Consider the following 21,820-nt stretch of genomic DNA (forward strand, 5'->3'; position numbering starts at 1 on the left):
GTTGTTAAAGTACCTAACTTTTTTATTATCCAACATAAGCGAATGAATCTAAAAACAGAATTTTAAGAAAACCTGAGGCTATAGTTGGTTTTTAATTTCAGTATTTTATAAACGCTAGAATAGTCCACAGGGTGATGTGAACTTTGAGAAAAAAACACAGTTTGATTCGTACACCCGGTATACAATGACAGTGTAACTGTCTAGCAACAATATTATTACAGCGCTATTTTTTAATGAATAAGGCTATAACATGGTAAAAAAATCAATTAAATCGGACAACAGGTTTAGGAAATTAGAGACATCAAAAATGACCAAATTTTCAGTGGATCGATTTTTTTGCACCCAGTGTATTTGAGCTCGACTTTTCAACACCCGATGATTGATATATCACATATGTACTATTTTTGCAAGTATAATGTGGCACTTCCGAATACACCTTTTTAACCAGAAGTGATATAACAGCCGGAAGTAGGTATATATCGCTCACTGAGTTCTATAGTGGCACATTTTCAGAAAATGGTGTTTTGTAATAACCACTTCTTAAAAATCACGAAATTTCACTTTATAATTGAACGAAACCGGCATAAAGGTAGAATTTCCTAGATAGAGTTGAACCATGTGCATATTTCCCTCCATTTCGCTATAGCGGCAGCACTATACCGTCACATATTTATAATGCCGTTGACATTAGGTGTGTTTGTGTTTCTTCTACGTGGAATACCGGCACATTTTAATAAAACTAATGTTATGCCACTGTATGATTTTTATAACCTTCAATAAAAATATCTTATTTTTTAGTCTATTCCGGCACATTAAAAGTTGTGCCAGTATTGAATGAATTTTTTGGCAAAAACATGTTATTTGTGTCACCAAAATATAAGGTTGTATCGGTATAGGATTTACTTTAATTCAAATACTTCACTTTATGCCATAAAAGAACAATGTTGTGTCAGTATAGGTTTACTTTTTCTTATATTTCACTTAGAATGTAACAAGAAGAAGAATGTAAGAAGTGGATGCAAAACCGAATTAAACGCCTACTAGTTTCTGGACAATCTTATCAGGAAGATAGACGTTCTAACCAGATCAGTTAAAGATCCATGTAACATCACAAAATGCAGGCAAACATGTACCGGAAATGCACAGAAGAAGAGAGACGAGCCTTTTTAAGTTATACTGGGATTTGGGAGACATTTCCAAGCAGCTAAACTACATTATAATGGCATTGATGGAACAGGTTAATGTAGCAAAGAGTGGTGTAAGAACCAATAACAACACTTTTTATTTTGTCAAACAATGTACAATATAAAGGGTGTGCAAAGTTTTTTTCACTTTGACTTTATGTATTACTTTAGGTCTTTAGGAAGAAGTCTTTATTAAGTGATGTTTCAATACTGAAAGTTGGAAAGGATGATCACAGCATTTTTCTGTATAAACCTTCCTTTGACGAATTTTATTTTAAAATGGTCAACTTATTCAAAGAAATATGAACCATAAATCCTAACAAATTATTCTCTTTTAAAGACATTGAAATTAAAGGGGTTCACAATAAAATTTCAATTTCCAGAAAAAAGTATGAAGATCTAATGTATCTCATTCGATTCAATGCCATTAATAAAAGTCACAGTGAATTTTACATCAACTTACATTCCACGTTTTTATTCTTGTTTCTATAAACCAGGTTTTTCTATAACTGATAATCATTTTAAAATTCTTTTTTAGTTATTAGTAAGAAAAATATTGTTGTGTTCATATACCTAGTATATTTTTAGTTCGAATAAAAACATGATTAGAACATTAAAAAATAAAAACGTATATTTTATGAACTCTTTATGCCACTACTTACGACCGACATCTTTGCCAAAACACTATAAAACTTGAGTTCAATACTGGCATATTTATATCAAAGTTCTCGAAAATCATAGAATGGAAAAAAATGTAATATCAAACCATTAATTGACAAGTATTTGGTTTCTTCTGTCGACCTATTATCCATAAATTGTAATTTTTAATGGTATTCTATGATGTCATGAAACTTCATGGTCAATTATCTAAAAACTTCATTTTTGCGATTGTGCCACTATAGAACTCAGTGAGCGATATTTATTTCCCTTTTGATGTGGCTCATCGAGTAATATATCGCTTGTATTATTTCGGAGACTTTGAAACAGTACTTCCGGTTTTAACTCTGGAACCAAAGGTCCGAGGTTAAATTTCTCACCTTTAATACCATCCTTGAGTTATAAGCTCTCACTCGACGCCCCATTTGTCATTCTATCAGTTCTAATAACGTATGAGTTATATTCGCGGACAGACATGCATGAAGCATTGAAACCGAAAGCATATATATATTTGTTTTGTCTTGCTAAGGTGCGACAAATAATATATCGCTTGTATTATTTCGGCGACTTTAAAACTACTTCCGGTTTCAACTCTAAAAACGGAAGTCTGAAGTCAAATTTGTCACCTTTAATATCATCTTTGGGTTATAAGCTCTCATCCGACAACTCATTTGTCATTATATCTGTTTAATAACGGAGGAGCTATATTCGTGGACTGACAGGCATGAAACCGAAGGTATCTATACAGAGAGAGTCTGTAATTTGGAATAAATTCAATATCTCAAATACTAATTGTTTTTTTGAAAAATGCTCAGACCCGTCGATTAGTATTTCAAATTGTCCTTTTTGACATACAATAATAATGTATACAGGGTGTCCCAATTTCGAGATACGACGTCATCGTTGATTTTCTTAAATGGCAACACTGTCATTTTGATAGCAATTTCGATAGGGTGTGTAAAGTTATACACAACTGCAAAATATCATATTTTTATTTTCTACCATTTACAAGATACAAGAATCTACAGGTCGAGCAAGTCTCGTAAATTTCACGATTGCGAGCCACGCTTCACGCAACCGTGTTTGCGTACTTGTGTTTCGAGTTGCGTGGTCGTGCAGAGTTATATTTACCAATTCGCGCAATCGTACTTGAGACGCTGTGTCAGGTGAGGTGTTTGAAAATTTGTGTAACTTGAATGCTTGATTCTGTGGTGTGAAGGTGGTTAAACTTTTGTTTTATTTTTTTTGTTTTGTTTGTTTTTGTTGTTGCGAATATATCGCAGAAAGTTTTTAGATGAAGTAATTGTATGATGAAGATAACACAGAAAATACAAGAGGGCAGCATACTTTGCAAAACAACTGTTACAATTTGAAATCAACAATTTGTTAAGTTGTTGTCTTGCAGAGGAATATTTATAATCAATGCTTGCAGGTAAAAAAAGTGACTTTTTAAAAAATTATATCTTGGAAACTAAAAATTATTTTTATTTATAATTGAAACATGTAAAAGTATAGTACTCTCAAAAAAATTTCAGCCAAAAATATTCATTTTTGTAGAGTTGACTGCAATTTTTCGACAACAGCCCTTTTTTGCCGTGAGCAGCATAACAAGTCCAGTCTCATCTGAAATCAAAGTTTCTTGTAGTTTATACCTCTGGCTAGTGAATCAACAAAGGATTTTTTATTAGATGAGGTCATTTTTGTTTTATAAAAAAAACTACTTTAAAAATGAGAAAAATTGGGGTCAAAAATGTGTTTAAACTTATGTAAAATCTTCAAATTTCATTTTTTTTTAATTCCTTCGTTCATATTCTAGCCAGAGGTATAAACTACAAGAAACTTTTTGATTTCAGATGAGACTGGACTTAGTTATGCTGCCAACGCAAAAAAACTTAAACTCTACAAAAATGAATATTTTTGGCTGAAACTTTTTTTGAGACTACCTTAAGTACTATACTTTTACATGTTCCAATTATAAATAAAAATAAATTTTAGTTTTCGAGATATAATTTTTTTAAAAAGTCACTTTTTTTACCCACAAGACCCCTTAAAAAAATGTTTGGAAGAATATGTTTGATGGCCAAGATGCATACATATATTTAGAAGGAAAGTTCCTGATTTCTGTAGTATAATACATAATACCGAAGAGGAAGTAGCCCTAAGCGCCGGACTCCACTTGCGATTTGTAGTTGTGAAGATTGAACACATTCTTTCAAATAGAAGTCAATCCATGATTATTTAGTCACAAATGGATTGACTTGTATTTGAAACAATGTGTTCAATCTTCCTGATTACAAATCGCAAGTGGAGTGCGGCGGTAATAACACCAAAATATTCCATATAGGTTCATAGAAGGTACACAGACATTGAAAAATTCCTGGAATATCCCCGAAAACATGTTCCCTGAGAACATCCCAGGAAAATCCTGTGTCAGCAAACATTACCTGAGTGTTTAAACATTACCTGAATGTCTTATTGGAACATTCCATGAATGTCCACGAATGTTCTCTGGACATTCAAAATATATTTTGTAGACATTCCCTGGATATACCAGAAATACAGTGATGAGCGCTCTAATAACCGGCAAAATAGCACAAAAGATGTATTAAGTAGTGAGATAAAAAGACATGAAACTAGTCGAGCTGGGAAATTTAGCGATATTAACTTATACATTTAGATTGTATTGATTGTGTACCACCTTCAGACGTATCAGACGAGTTTGGAAACTACCACTGTCACAGTGACAGTTTTAGTTGACATACTCCTCCGATATGTGTAAAGGTGGGATCAATATAACGTAAATTTAAAGGTTAATTTCGCTAAATTTCCCAGCTCGACTAGTTTCATTTCTTTTTATCTCACAACTAAATATTTTGCCGGTTATTAGGGCACTCATCACTGTACATCCTTGCTGATGTGACAATACCTCCTATCTGTTTTTTCATGAGTTTTGTATGAGAGATGGAAAAACATGTTTTAAGGTCACCTCCTGTGTTCATATTTAAGTTTTGACTTGTTTTGTAGTTCATAGATAGTTTAATTTACTACAAAACAAGTCAAAAAATATCATATGAAAACAGGAGGTGACCCTAAGACAAGTTTTTAGTCTCTCTTACAAAACTCATGAAAAAACAGATAGGATGTATTATTACATCACTGACGATATGTGGCCATACCAAATAATACATCCTTGATAAATATAAACATTTTTATTGAACAAAATCTTTTCATACATTTTTTTAATGCAATTTACTGATATTCCTAAATATTTCAAAAAAATGTGTCACATTTGCTTTGTAAACCTTTCTTTTGCCTTTCGTAGCCACATATTCCGTTTCCTTCCTGGTTTTTTTGTAGACCACTTCTCTCAGCTGATTCTAAAAAAAATAAAATAAATGGTAATTTTTCTATCCTTTACAATTAACAATCAGAAGAAATATTCTATAAATAAATAAACCTATTATTCTATAAAATAATAGGTTTGTTCTAGCATCAGTTTGAAACCATCAGCGAATAGTGGACCAGCGCGAGTAGAGGGGATCGCACTGGTGACTGTATTATGTTCTTTTACTGACCAAGACAGTTTAAAACTATCTTAAGAGGAAACAGTATAGATCAACAGGTAGCGAAAATGTGTTCCAAGATTGCGGCTGTAATTTTGAATATTTTTTCAAGATATTTGGCACACATATTCGTAATATAATAAAGAATGGCGGTACAGAGCCCAATTTGAAAAATATATTAATATGTGGAAATTACTCTGTAATTAAATACAATATAAAAAAAAACGAGCTTGTACCGCCATTAAGAAGAACAAAAAAATACACTTTTTTCAAATACAACTTTTTTATCCGATTTTGAGTTATTTTGGAACTACTAAAATTTTTTATTTCATTAGTAGTTCCAAAATTACACAAAATCTAGGCATCGGATAAAAAAGTTTATTTGAAGAAAGTGTATTTTTTTGTTCTTCTTAATGGCGGTACAGGCTCATTTTTTAAATATTGTATAATTACAGAGTAATTTCCACATATTAATATATTTTTCAAATTGGGCTCTGTACCGCCATTCTTTATTATTTTACGAATACGTGTGCCAAATGCCTCGAAAAAATATTCAAAATTACAGTGACAATCTTGGAACACGTTTAGGCTACCTGTTTATCGCTACTGTATTACCTTAAAACATTGCAATTTGCTAAACCAGTATATTTTACTCTACTACTACTCTACTAGCTACCTCATTTTCCACTGTTTCTAAAGACTTGTTTACATGGGTAGAGTTTTGAGGAGAGTAGAGTAGTGGTAGTACTCTACCAAAAATGGCTTGATACCATTCACGTGAGGAGAGTACAAGTATAGTACTGATGCTAGTATAGTGAAACCGATTTTTGTATTTTTAAACACTCTTGATTATAAGTGCACCTTAAATTCTTAATTTTTTGCTTAAGCTTGTTTACTCCAAAGCCCCCTTTGCCATTCTTTCGACGATTTCATCCTCCGCAGCTTTCTGCAAACTTTTATTTCTGTAGTATACACTACCTAAATTCCATAAACACTGGTATTCGCCGTATTATAGCTCTACAAGTTTTAAAGTTTCATCTTCGGTGAACTTCATTTTCACTATTTACACAAAACACAATTCCAGCCAGAATGACAGCGCCCCCATGTACTCTCCTACCTACTCTATTCTGCCATAATTGAGCGTGTTCCATGGGTAGAGTGTGCAGCCGAGTAGACATTTTGGCAGTAGTGGTGGTCATAGAGTAGTTACTTTGCCATAGGTTGCTAGTCACTCTACTTTAACTCCAACTATACACTCTACCAGCTATTCTACTGTGCTGAGCATTTTTACAGGTAGAGTTACTCTACTCTATCAAGTACTTGCATCATTACTCTACCCGTGTAAACAAGTCTTAAATCTACTGAATGAAAATCTACTTAATCTTAATCTACTCTTAATGAAAAATGTCTAAAATCATTTACCCACCTAGTATTATTGTAGAATTTAAGACAGTCCAGTGCCTTATAAATAATTTCAATATGAATATTTTTCCCTTTAATTCTCCTTTGATACCACTCCATTTTAGATTTTGGGGAACTTATTTCATTGTGTTTATAGACCATATTTATTGAAGGAACCCAATCTGGAGATTGTTATTATCTATTAAGTCGGCTGGTTTTCCTATAAGATTAAAATGTTAACATCTTCAAAAATCGTTACTGTTGTAATTGTAACTTACCAGATATAAAATGATTACAGCAGACAGGACAGGAAAATTTTCATTTCGCTAGTAAAACCTGTACATTGTATTGCATTTAACCATTGTTGTCTCTCAGATACCTTATTTAGTTCAGTTTAAAAGTGAACTTTATCTTGACTTTATCACATTTCACACTTCAAAACACAACACCAATGAAGCATATTATCTTTCTAAATTAATACTTCCAGAGAAAATGTTAAATTAATCTTTGTACAACACAAAATTACAAAGAAATACAACTAAAATTATCTAAAACTCATTAAGAACAGATAGAATAAGATTTATCTTTTACACCCAGTAGCCATATTGACATATTGATTTAATTTTGAAAACGATTATATTTAAATTTGGTAAATATAACTCCGTACGACCACGCAACTTGAAACACAAGTACGCAAACACGGTTGCGTGAAGCGTGGCTCGCAATCGTGAAATTTACGAGACTTGCTCGACCTGTAGATTCTTGTTTACAACATAATAGAAAATAACAAAGTTATATTTGTAATTTGGAATAAATTCAATAATTAAAATATTAATTGTTTTTTTAAAAATACTCAGACCCGTCGATTAGTATTTCAAATTGTCATTTTTGACATACAATAATAATGTATACAGGGTGTTCCAATTTCGAGATATGACGTCATCGTTGATTTTCTTAAATGGCAACACTATCGTTTTAATAGCTATTTTGATAGGATGTGTAAAGTTATACACAACTGCAAAATTTCAAATTTTTATTCCCTACCATTTACAAGATAATAAAAAATAACAAAGTTATGAAAAACAAGTAATCAAATAATAATTGAATTTAATTATTTCAAATAAGCAAATGCTCATAAAGTTGCCCATTGACAATTTGACAATAATTGAGGGCAACATTATGAGTATTTGCTTAATTGAAATAATTAAATTCAATTATTATTTGATTACTTGTTTTTCATAACTTTGTTATTTTTTATTATCTTGTAAATGGTAGGAAATAAAAATTTAAAATTTTGCAGTTGTGTATAACTTTATACACCCTATCAAAATAGCTGTCAAAATGACAGTGTTGCCATTTAAGGAAATCAACGATGACGTCATATCTCTAAATTGGGACACCCTGTATACATTATTATTGTATGTCAAAAATGACAATTTAAAATACTAATCGATGGGTCTGAGCATTTTTCAAAAAAACAATTAGTATTTTAATTATTGAATTATGCCAAATTACAGACATAACTTTCGAAATTTTCTATTATCTTGTAAATGGTAGAGAATAAAAAATTTGATATTTTGCAGTTGTGTATAACTTTACACACCCTATCAAAATAGCTATCAAAATAACAGTGTTGCCATTTAAGAAAATCAAAGATGACGTCATAGCTCTAAATTGGGACACCCTGTATACATTATTATTGTATGTCAAAAAGGACAATTTGAAATACTAATCGACGGTTCTGAGCATTTTTCAAAAAAACATTTAGTATTTGAGATATTAAATTTATTCCAAATTACAGACTCTCTCTGTATATTCGTTCTTATCTTGCTAAGACGCGTCAACCAATATATCGCTATATATTTATTTTTGTATAAGGAATCAAAATCTACAATAAAAAAATGGGGGTTCCTATTAAAGATTTTAAAGTTGCCCCCCACTCCACCTCCAGGGGGTAGAATGGGGAGTCGTGGCGTTTGGTGTTATTCGAGAGATTTTTGAAAAATATGGACATGTTTTTCAGTTTTTGTCCCCAAAAATATCGTCCCACTACTTTTTGACACACCCTGTATATTATGAATATGGAATATGTTGAAGATATGAAAATATTTGTCGAGAAAGAGATCCTCTTGTTTATAACTTCGTCGAAAACGCCGGTAATTTTTGACCGGTGTATCTCGCAGGAACCACTCCTCGTAATTCCAAGGTTTTTCTTTTAAAAGAAGCGTCTTTTCCAACGCCGATTTCTGAATTTAATTTAAACTAAATGCTACCGAGATTTTAAGCCAAAAAATTGTTTATAACTTTAAAACATTTCCTTAGGTCGCCCAAATAATCATGTATAATTAAGGTCCATGATATAGCAGATTACTCTATAGTGATTCAAAAACTGCTCTTACCACAGAATAAATAACCACAATGGTTATTTATTCTGTGCTCTTACTACATTAAAAAACCAAATATATTTAAAGACTGCTTGAAAAGTGTAGGTATTTTGCAATTTACTCGTAATGTTCAAAACCTTTGCTGTTTGTGGCGTTTTTAACGTAAAATGTGTTGTCTACTTTCCAGCAGAATTATGTTTCCCAAATTTTAGAAGGAAATTCCTACTCACCCACAAACATATCTCCAACTTCAGTCTGGGTGAATCTTGTCGGTATCATTCGACTGTCAATACACGTGAAAAACACTGCCTTTGGCTAAAAAACAAAAAAATTAAAAGCAGTAAGCATGTGCTGCGCACGCATAGGTTAATATAATTTACAGTGTTGCCAAGATTTACGATACTAAGAGGATTCCATTTTACTGAATCGAAAGCCGTTGTGTAATGTACGAAACAGAGCAGCATTTGTATATTTTAGATAACTACAGCACCCCTTTTTCTCAATAAAAAAAAGCGTATATAATAAAAACGTATGTTTCCTTATAGTACGAGATCCCACTGCAAAATCACTACGTTCATAACGTAGTTATATTTTTATATATGTTTATTGTATCAAAAAACTAATTTATCTCTTAATACGATGATATAAGGTTACCTGTGGGAAAATGGCCGCAAGTTAAGGTTGCCAGCTGTTAAAAACGCAGGGTATCAAAGATGAAATTATGAAAGAGAGCCACTGCGCATCCGCTAGGAAAAATATTCCGGTTCGGATTTTTTGCACATTCTTACTCAAAAAGGACCCCTTTTAACAAATTTGCATGTTGCCAGGACCAAAAGTGGGTCAAAAATGTTTTAAACGTTTTTTTTTTGTTTTTTTTCCTAAAATTATTTTTTTTTGCATGGAAAAAAAGTTTTTTTAGGTTTTTTGGATCATTTCAAAGAGAAAAGGTCTTTAGTGACTTTTCTCTAAAGTTGATAGTTTTTGACATATAAGCGATTAAAAATTGAAAAATTGCGAAATCAGCCATTTTTAACCCTCAAAAACAATGTGAAAAACTGTAAATTTGAATGTTGCCAAGGTAGGTAGATATTCTTTAAACATCGATTGATGAAATCCCGAAGAGTTTTTTGCAATACAATATTCAAAACTTCTTTGTTTTTTAATTTCTAATCAAGCGTGCGCGACACTATTTTCCACCGTTGCATGTGTATACAGTATGGTGTATGGTGCAAATGAAAAGAATAAATTCGTTATTTCGTAAACCGGCGACTTAAAGGAAAAATCTCGAAACAGGTCGATTTTTAATTTTAAGTTATGATATTGTGGCATGTATGGTATACTAGTGACGTCACCCATCTGGGCGTGATGACGTAATCGATGATTTTTTTAAATGAGAATAGGCAGGGCCGGATTAAGGCACGGGCCAACTGGGCCGCGGCCCAGGGCGGCAAAATTTTGGGGCGGCGGATTTGAGAAAAAAAAAGTGTAATTATTTTTGATTGATTATAAAGCTTTATTATCGATTATCAAGACCAGTGAACCTGAGCATTAAATATTAAAAAACTATTTTATTGTTTATTATTTATTTATAACGCGACACTCTGCGCGGTGTAATGTATCGCAGTACACTACGCTACGCCACTCTATCCAAGTGAGTCGAAGGGGCGAGGCGGCAGTCTGTATCGTACGCTACGCACGGGAAATTTAGTTGTGGGATCGTAGTAGTTGCTAGCATTGGCTGATGGCAGGCGTCTTGTCGCCTTGCCGCTTCCCTCCCCCCACCAACTCCATCACCGCCACGCGCCATTGTCATTCGGTTGTCTGGTCTCAACTCCACGTACTGCAGTCTGTCTAACTGTTTAGGTTTAACGTTTTTGTAATTTGTTTTGAGCGGAGTAACATTTTGAAATTGTAACTTGTGAGGTAAGAAATATTTATTTGTTTATAGTAATGGTAATGTAAGTTAATATAGACCGCGCTCTAGCGGTCGCAATTTTTGACCGATTTTCTTCAAATTCGGCACACGCACACACTTTCCTTTTTGCAATATCTCGGCTAAGTTATTTAGCCAAAAGAATCCCATAACATTTACCCCCTTTTTGGGGGGGTTTTACCCCAAAATTTTGGTTTTTGGGGCCCGTATGGGAAAAATTCTTCTTTATGTTTTAAATTCGTGTAGAGCATATTTTTCTGAAAATGTTAAGGCAAATTTCGATTTTCTAGCTAATTCCGTTCTCTATAAGGAAAAATGTAATTCGGCATGTTGCCATACGTATAGGTTTCACAATGAGTTGAATAAGTAATGGAAGGAAATTCGCTTCCCTCATTTTTTCGCTTCATTTTTCCTGTCGTATCGTACTACAGTTTTGAATTATACAGATATTCTTTTTTTTACAGTCAGACCTTTACTTCCGATGTCATTGATGCTATAACAAGCAGCTGTACAAATGGATGGACGCAAACGGCTCAGTGGGTGGCAATACAAAAAAGTAGCCGAAGAGAAGAAAAAAAAATTGACAGAAGTTGTAAATAAAACTGCGAAGCTTGATACATTTTTTACAAGAAGTAACCTACCAGTGCCACCAGAACCAGTGCTTTTAGAAAGTGTCAAAGAATTTTGTGAAGTAGAACTAGAAGTATGTTCCATATTAACGCCTTCAGCTTCAACAGCTTCAGCATCAGTGCCTTCAGCTTTAACATCAACCCCTCCAGCTTCAGCATCAGCCCCTTCAGCTTCAACATCAACCCCTTTAGCTTCAGCATCAGCCCCTCCGGTTTCAACATCAACCCCTTCAGCTTCAGCATCAACCCCTTCAGCTTCACCCTCAACCCCTTCAGCATCAGCACCTTCAGCTTCGTCATGTGTTGATACTGACAAGATCAAACCAGCTATATCCGAATTAACTTTTGTTGTTGACGAGATTGAAGATCAATTAACAGTCTCTGAACCTGACTCTTCTGTCCATTTGAAACCAAATTATGATCCTGCTTTATGGATAGTGAATGAAGAGACGCGGGAATATTTTGTTAAAAATGGATGGAATCAAAATAAAGATTGCGATTTTAAAAAATCTGAAAGGCAATATCCAGACAGGAAAAGAGTGTTGGCTAAATGGCTATTCGACAGAAAACTTGCAAATGGCGAAATTGTAAATAGAGATTTCTTGATTTACTCACCAAGTTTAGGCTCTTTGTTCTGTGGTCCATGCAAATTGTTTAGTTCGACCTCTACTCAGTTTACTGAAAATGGGTTCAGTGATTGGAAACATGCATCAGCGAGAATAAAAGAGCATGAAAACTCGCACGTTCACTACAATAGTGTAATAGTATACAAACAAAGAGCAGAAGCAGCCGGGAGGATCGATAAGCTTCTACAAAACCAAGTGGAAGAAGAAATAAGGTATTGGAAGGCAGTTCTCCAGAGAGTGGTGGCCGTAATAAAAAAACTTGCCTCGCGTGGTCTTGCCTTTAGGGGGACTGACGAAAAATTTGGTTCTTTTTCAAATGGCAACTATATGATGTGCTTGGAGCTGATTGCCGAATTTGATCCATTTTTGAAAGCACACATTGAAAAATATGGGAAAGCGGGTAAAGGCAAACAGTCATACCTATCATCAACCATTTGTGAAGAACTCATCGAAATAATGGCAAAAACCGTTATTGATACAATTTTGAATGATGCTAAGAAAAGCAAGTACTATTCTATAATAGTAGATTCCACCCCTGATGTAACACACATTGATCAATTGTCTTTCATATTAAGGTATGTGAATGAATTGGGAATCCCTGAAGAACATTTTGTTGAATTTATGAAAAATCAAGGTCATACAGGTGAAGAACTAGTGAACTCAGTGCTTTCTTTCCTACAGTCGAAAGGATTGGACATACAAAACTGTAGGGGACAGTCCTATGACAACGCGTCAAATATGTCAGGAATGTACTCGGGGTTGCAGGCAAGACTTAAAGAAAAGAATCCCTTGATATTTTATGTGCCTTGTTCAGCGCATTCACTAAATTTAGTGGGATCAAGCGCAGCAGAATGCTGTTCTCTTGCAAAACATTTCTTTGATCTCTTGCAAGGATTGTACAATTTTTTCTCGTCTTCTACGCACAGGTGGAATCTTCTTCTGTCAAATTTCACGGCCACAGGAAAGGACAAGAACACGTCGTTGAAGTCTCTCAGTGTTACAAGATGGTCTGCAAGGGAAGAAGCTTGCAAAAGCCTTAATAAAGACTACAAACCCATGGTCAAGACGCTGATAGACATGACTTCAAGCAATCATGAAAACAAACAGACACAATCCAAAGCCAAAGGGTTGTTGCGAAAACTAATGTCTCTAGAAACATGTTTCATGGCAGCCCTTTGGGGAGATGTACTTCAAAAATTTAATTCAGTCAGTGAAAAGATCCAGGCTGAAAATATGACCGTGGACAGCGTTGTAATCCTGTACAACTCACTCACAGAGTATGTGATGAACATGAAAGACATGTTTACCCACTATAAGAAAGAGGGCGAAAAAAAACTGCAAATTGCGCAAGGTGAAATGAGACAGAACGATGAGCCAGAACTTCCACAAGAGACGCAGCCGCAGGTGCAGCAAGATTTTGATCGCCCAAAAAGAAAGGCGAAAAGAAAGAGGTTCTTTGATGAATCTTCAGAAGAAGATGAAGAAAGAACTTATGATGAGGATGATGACATTAGGGGAAATTGTCTTCAACAAAGTTATGACATCATCGTGGAAACACTTCAGTTTCAGTTAGACAAAAGGATCTCTGTGTACACAGACTTCGTTGCAAAGTTTTCATTTCTAACAAAATTAAAGACTCTAACTACCGAAGAAATTACTGCTAACGCGACGTCTTTGCAGAAAATCTATATTGAAGACATTGAAGAGTCAGAGTTTATATGCGAGTGCATCCATCTGAAAGGACTTCTGATCCGAGGAAACTACAAAGAAGCCGAAAAAGACTTTTCACTATCAAACTTGTACAGATTTTTGATAGAAAAAAATCTACAGGACTTGTTTCCCAACGTGGCTATTGGTTTGAAAATGTTTTTGACAACTCCTGCTACAAACTGTTCTGCTGAGAGATCGTTTTCGACCTTGAAAAGAGTAAAAAACTATCTGCGTTCAACAGTGACTCAAGAACGACTCGTCAGCCTGGCTGTTTTAGCCATAGAACATGAACTGACAACAAAACTCGATTTCAGTGCAGTTGTTGATGATTTTTCCAATGCACGTGCAAGAAAGAAGAAGTTTTAAGTTATATTTACTTTAACAAAGCTAATTTAGTGAGTAAGTTATTTGTTTGGATATGTGATTTGTATGCTCTGAACAGTTATATTTCGATGTTGTATATATTTGTTATTATCCTATATTCAATACAGAAATTATCATTTATTTTGCAGTCTTACTCTGTACACCTTTTACTAATTTTAGCCCCTTCCTAACTGTCCTGTTTTTGCCCATAAATCGACAGCAATGACCGATTATGGCTCAAAGCCTGCGGGCACATTCACAGGTGAGCCGTTGCCGAGTAACGAAGCCGAATTTTCACTTCACTCCAAATCAATCATTCTCAGCCAAAATAGTCATAAAACTATAAAAGAATTGTTGAGTTTGGGAATTACGAGCTGCATGATGTTTCACAAAATAATATCAACAACGATTTTATTTACTATTATTGTAATCTTAAGTAATGGAATATCACGGTTGTAGAAAATGGTTTCGTAATTAACGGAGTTTTGTCAAATAGTTTATTTTAATTAATAAAACGCAATTTTAGGACATAGTTTCTTGTTTTCATCATGAGAGGTACTAAAACCATTACAATATCAAGAGACAGTTGAGCGCTGGAAAATGTCCCAAAATGCGTTATTTTGCCTCTAAATTTCAATTTTTTTCGGGGGGGGGCCCCGGACCCCCCCCCCCGGTGTTGCACCCCCGCTAGGGCGGCAGGCAGACCTCTGGCCCATGGGCGGCAAAAGTGTTAATCCGGCCCTGAGAATAGGGGTCGTGTGCTAGCTCATTTGAAAGGTTCTTCAATTCTCTATTCAGTAATATAAACATTTACATAATTATTTATACAGGGTGTCCAAAAAATGTTTATTAAATTAAATTATTTGACAAAAAAAAAAGAACAATGTATGTAATTTATTTAATTCAAAATACAATTTACTGCTTTCACAAATCAGAAAACAAAGTTTATTTCACAAATAAACATTGCTTTTCGCTTAAATTAAATGTTCAAACTTCCAAGAGGCAGGTGGCTGGCGAGAGCTAGCTTGAACATTGAATTTAATCGAAAAGCAATGTTTACTTGTGAAATAAATATTTTTTAGTTTTCGGGTAACAGTAAAATGTATTTTGAATTAAATAAATTACATACATTCTTCTTTTTTTTTCAAATAATTTAATTAAAAGCTTTTTTTGGACACCCTGTATAAATAATTATGTAAATGTTTATATTACTGAATAGAGAATTGAAGAAGCTTTCAAATGAGCTAGCACACGACCCCTATTCTCCTTTTAAAAAATCATCGATTACGTCATCACGCCCAGATGGATGACGTCACTAGTATACCACATATGCCACAATATCGTAACTTAAAAATAAAAATCGACCTGTTTCGGGATTTTTCCTTAAAATCGCCGGGGTACGAAATAACGAATTTATTCCTTTCATTTGCACCATACTCTATACACATGCAACGATGGAAAATAGTGTGGCGCACGCTTGATTAGCAATTGAAAAAAACAAAGGAGTTCTGAATATTGTATTGCAAAAAACTCTTCGGGATTTCATCAATCGATGTTTAAAGAATATCTACCTACCTTGGCAACATTCAAATTTTCAGTTTTTCACATAGTTTTTGAGGGTTAAAAATGGCCGATTTCGCAATTTTTCAATTTTTAATCGCTTATATGTCAAAAACTACCAACTTTAGAGAAAAGTCACTAAAGACCTTTTCTGTGTGGAATGATCCAAAAAACAAAAAAACTTTGTTCCATGCAAAAAAAAAATAATTTTAGGAAAAAAACAAAAAAAAACGTTTAATAAATTTTTGACCCACTTTTGGTCCTGGCAACATGCAAATTTGTTAAAAGGGGTCCTTTTTGAGTAAGAATGTGCAAAAATCCGAATCGGAATATTTTTCCTAGCGGATGCGCAGTGGCTTTCTGGACTAATTGGTTAGACAAGATGAGTGTTTTTACAACTCGCATTCGCCATCAAATTCACAGTCATTTGTTTCGAGCTTCTGTCATCTGTCACATAATATTAATATATCTACGTCATACTTTATTGGCATATACCAATGATAGAAACCAAAGGCGTATGACGTAGATATATTAATATTATGTGACACATTACAGAAGCTCGAAACAAATGACAATCGATGAAAAGCCCTATATTGACAAACCAGTGGTGTTGCGCACTAGCTCTCTTTCACTTTATCTCTGATACCTCTTGTTTTTACAGCTGGCAACCCTAATTTACGGCCATTTTTTTTACAGGCAACCTTATACTATCATCGTAAAAAAGCTGTAATTTTATATATAAAAAACATGTATCTACGGCATGAACGAATTTTTTTTCGCAAAAATTAAGTACTATTAATTTAATTAAAACTATTTGTGGTAACGTTTTGACTGACAACCTGTTACCAATGTATTCTCCTCTTCTTAAATTAATATAAAAATGTGATTTTATTAACTACGTTATGAACGTAGTGATTTTAAAGTGGAATGTTAGACTATTATTTTTACAAAGTACCTAAAAATAAAATGGCTTTATTTAAATATCGGTCTCTGAGACCGAAACAGATATGAGTTCCTCAAAATTACATTGGATAGCTATTATAGTTGGTTGCAGACACAAGAAAGTATATTTAGCTTCTACCACTCATTTTTAAAATTTTAACTGTAGTATAATAATACAAACAAGCAGGGCCGGATTTACATGTTGAACCCGACTAGGCATTAATATTTCTGACGCCCCACGCCTTGATCCACGCCCCCCCAACCCCCTCATAACCAACCAACTTTTGGCTTTTGCTGCTGATTGTTTTAATAAAAACTTATACCCATACCCTAGTGTTCTTTTGCACTATTATCAATATACTGTGGATATAAAAGAGAAGTTTGAGTTTGCTAAGGATTGAAAATAATAAATACAAAATTAACGTAATTAATGTTTTCTAGGGTTTTAATAATAATAGTTAATAGTACTTCATATAACTTAAAATAATACACAGACAGTCCATCGCCATATACTTTCAAATGCTCCGCAAGAAAGCGGTCAAACTCGGATAAAAATTGTATTAAACCTAAAAAGGTTGCCTTGATCAAACAGTATTAAATGTTCATGGCTACCTCGAGAAGCTAATCCTTTTGTGGATAGAAATTTTACAGCAGCAACAACACGCTTAAGAACATTCCTCCAGACCTGCGTCAAATAGAATTCTATTTTGCTGACGTCACAAAATAGAATTTGATAATGGAAGAATCGACGGTTGCTAGGCAACGTGACGTCATTAAAATAGAATTCTATTTAACGTGCTCCCACAGCTGATGATGTGCAAGTTCATTGCCGGTTTTGGGATGATACGTTTTGAGCCACATAATCACGTAACTCTTCAGATATACTACGGTTTGCAGGGTCACATTCAAATTTAAATGCCGCCAAAGAATAGTCTTTGTTATCAGAACCGACATTATCACCAACATGTATCATCATCTAAATACAGTGTTTTCGTTTTCGTAGCTTGCTCGTTTTTGTCCTCTTCACTTACTGCTACTGCTTTATCTTCATTTTCAACCACTACTTTAGCTGATAAAACACTCGGGCCGGCCTCGTTCTTCTCATTGGCTCTTTATTTTTCTTTAGAAAAAAATTTTGTTAGTTTAGGAAGTTTTCTTTATTCAATTGCCGCTCTACCCTGCGAACAAAATCAGCCCGTTCCGCGCCCTAGGCCAGTGCCTTGTCGGCCTAGTGGTAAATCCGGCCCTGCAAACAAGATACTTTGAACGTTGAACTCGCAACTCGCATTAAAATTTTTATTTTTGGCTTTTCAGAGTTAAGAACAGTTGGCAACACCGCTTGTTTCGTCAAGTAAATATTGATAATGTATGACGAATGACGAGGTGTATTTAATAAGATCAATTAAAACAAAATCTGTAGGTACTCACCGTTGGATGATCCTTGACTTGCAAAAACTGTTTGACCATTTCATCCCTCGCGGTGCCCCGATATTTTATTATCCCCTTCAATAACTTATCCATGTTAGGAACAAACTGTCGCTTTCATAGACATCACCATCTATTATCAAAATTTTATCTTTGGAAGCGTGATTTAGAGGTCAAACGCAAAAAGTATATTTGTAACAAAGAATTATTGATGCAATTAATTCGATTCACGCTAGTCTACACTCGTAGACTTACTTAGTTTACGGCATATTTATGTTTGCCATTTGATTTTATGGTAATGAACGATCATCATACTTGGAATATCCTTGACCGCGTGTGGTTTGATAGGGGAAAGCGGAGCAACATAATGGCGATTTAATATTGTATTTTTTATGCACATTATTAATGTTGAATAAAAAGTTTGTACGCTCACATTTTAAAATGTTAATTATACTTGTTAATTATATTTTATACTTATTAATTATATTTTAATGGATCTCATTATAATAGTATTTAAAGTAAATTGTATGCATATACAATTTAAACAGTTAAACATAGTGTTTTGAAAATGTTTTGCCTCTTAGAATTTTTTCGATAAGACACCTTTGATCGAGATGTGACTTCTTTTTTAATATAGTTCAAATTATACCTACCTAAAAAAATAAATTTTCGTATTATTATCAGAGGTCGCTATAATCATACTTAACCATATACAAATATGTGGTGGATTTAACAAATACTCAAAATATCTCGATAAAAACTGGCTTTTCGAAAAAGTACTGAGAGGCAAACAAGTTTTAAAAACATTGTGTTTAACTAATGGTACCTACCACAATAATAATTTAATTGGAACGTACACAAAAGTTTGAGGGGTTTAATGGAACAAAACCCCCATAAAATATTTATGGGGTGCACAAATTGCACTATAATTTTTTTCGTAAGATATTCGTGCCATAAGAATACCACATGTCCATTTTCAAAAAAAAATCTCTAATAGTTTTTGATATATTGGAAAAAATCGATTTTCATTTTGTAACTTCAAAGGGCTGTAACTTTTTTATGTGTACATTTATACTAAGGTAAGTTAGGTTCAATCGAAATATTTGTGGTCCCAGAATAGGTATGTGATTTAATTTATGACCTGTATTTTTGTTACACCCTATATAATATATGCGTTATTACTTCGGTAGCAGAAAAACCATTGTGTCACCATCGTAACATGTAGTAATACCGATGTGTTCTAATTTTGAAAGTAAACAAAGCCAACACAATGTTTTGTGTTTTTATAATATCTACAAATAGAGTAGTCTGTTATTTCGGTATTAAGGCCATCGGTACATAATGTTGTTCTGAAGCTATTTCCTTGTGGCATTTTTATAATGAACTATTTTAAATGGGAAGCCACAATTTTACAAAAAAAAAATGAATTTATTAACGTTTCTACGCCCAAGTCGGGTGTCGTTGTCAAAATACAAAATAATAATAAATAAACAAAAATGTTGTTGCTTAGTAAAAAATTCTTCTAATAATTTATTTAATCTGACTCATTTATTTCGGCAATTCAGGCATGTATTATACATTTTAAAGTAGAAGACTATAAAATGATATTGCCAATATTGATGGGTTGCATTTCCTGGGACGACTTTACTAAAAGATAGTTCATTCGATTACATGAAATCAACCCCAACCCAAGAATATCCGCCACAAAAAATCATAGCATGTGATCTGTCTTTAAAAAGACAACAAATGCAACGATGGCAGTAAAATTCTCGCGCTAGAGATTCCATAGTAAATCACGAGGGAAAACCAGGAAAAAACCTCGTGATACTATCCCGACATCGTAAGTATTTGGGCTTACATTTAGTTTACTCTCAAAACTAATACCAAATCAAATGAACTATCTTTTAGTAAAGTTGTCCCAGGAAACGCAACTAATCAATATTGGCAATATCATTTTAAAGTCTTCTACTTTAAAATGTATAATACATGTCTGAATTGCCGATATAAATGAGTCAGATTAAATAAATTATTAGAAGAATTTTAAGCAACAACATTTTTGTTTATTTAGTATTATTTTGTATTTTGAAACGTTAATAAATTCATTTTTTTGGTAAAATTGTGGCTTATTTCCCATTTAAAATAGTTCATCGGTACATTCGCAAATATTTTACGGCTATCCCTACTTTTTCTGTCTTTACAAGGCAAATTACGTGTAGTAAAATTCACACTGGTACGAATATGTAAATATTACTAGAATATCATTCTACTTGAAAATGTCATCATTAACTTAAAGAGATGGCTTTTGAATGTTCTTGGATAACTGTTATTTGTATAATTGCAAATTATTAATTCAGTTAATAAAATGTGATAATTTTTTCACTAACTATGTATTCAGTGATTGTAATAATTTATATGTACAAAAAACTAATACTCAATCGAGAAAAGAGAAAAAGTGTTAAAGTGATTTTTTAATAATATATTGTTACTATCGAACGCTTACAATTTTGAACATCCTTAATAACAAAATACTTGGATCACAGAATATATTATCCTGATGTATTCTCTGCTTGGATCTTCCACAAATAATACACAATAAATAACTTTTTATTAAGTTCACGTCTTAAATCAATTATTTATCAAATACACTATATATCAATATTATTTAATCAACTAACTCAAAACTCAACTCAAAAATTTCTTGATGCCATGTCAAATATTTAAAATTGTCACTGTCTGACTGACAATAGGGCTTTTCATCGATTGTCATTTGTTTCGAGCTTCTGTCATATGTTGTATAATCTGTGTATATTAATATACACGGATTATACGACATATGACAGAAGCTCGAAACAAATGACTGTGAATGAAAAGCCCTATATGCTGACAACATTCTATTCGACTGAGTGCATTGTAAGACAAAGATAGATTTGGAAAATATTACCACGGACATTGTGTTCATTTTTTTCGAATCCTGAAAAAACCAATAAATACTGTTGAAAAATTTAAACGCAGAATGAAAGACTAAATTATTACCGAGGGCCGAAAGTCCCTTAGAATAAATAAAAAGTTTATTTTGAATGAGATATTTGAAATTAAAAATCACACTAAATTTTCTCTTAGTTTTTCACCCCTGTAACTTATTAAAATAAACATTATAGCAGGGACTTTCGGCCCCCACTAATAACGTAATCTTTCATTCTGCGTTTAAACTTTTCAAAAATACTTATTAGTTTTCTCAGGATTCTAAAAAAATTAATCCCCATTTGAATAGCATTGCAGCCGAAAATACGTACCCATCCCCTTAATAATTTAAAGGATTGTAAGATTTTGTAAAACAATTCGTGAGATACTTATCTTACTACAATAAAGCTGATATAATCAACTGAAAAATGCAAAAATAATGACGACGCCAGATTTGTAAGGGTTTGTATATAAAACACATA

The 21,820-nt window shown here is 33.3% G+C and overlaps 1 protein-coding gene across 1 annotated transcript in view; it reads right to left on the minus strand.

Moving 5' to 3' along the window:
- The window catches only part of LOC114331169 (beta carbonic anhydrase 1), a 33,417-nt gene extending 14,731 nt beyond the window's left edge, over positions 1-18,686 (minus strand). The window contains exons 1-2 of the mRNA XM_028280664.2: positions 18,381-18,686; positions 9,420-9,504 (exon numbers count right to left, since the gene is read on the minus strand). Of these exons, the coding sequence (XP_028136465.1) occupies positions 9,420-9,504; positions 18,381-18,473 (178 nt within the window). The 5' untranslated portion in view covers positions 18,474-18,686. The remainder of the gene's footprint in view (positions 1-9,419; positions 9,505-18,380) is intronic.
- Positions 18,687-21,820: the final 3,134 nt, after the last annotated feature.

Source organism: Diabrotica virgifera, chromosome 1 (genome assembly GCF_917563875.1).
Source record: "Diabrotica virgifera virgifera chromosome 1, PGI_DIABVI_V3a".
Classification (NCBI taxonomy): domain Eukaryota; kingdom Metazoa; phylum Arthropoda; class Insecta; order Coleoptera; family Chrysomelidae; genus Diabrotica; species Diabrotica virgifera.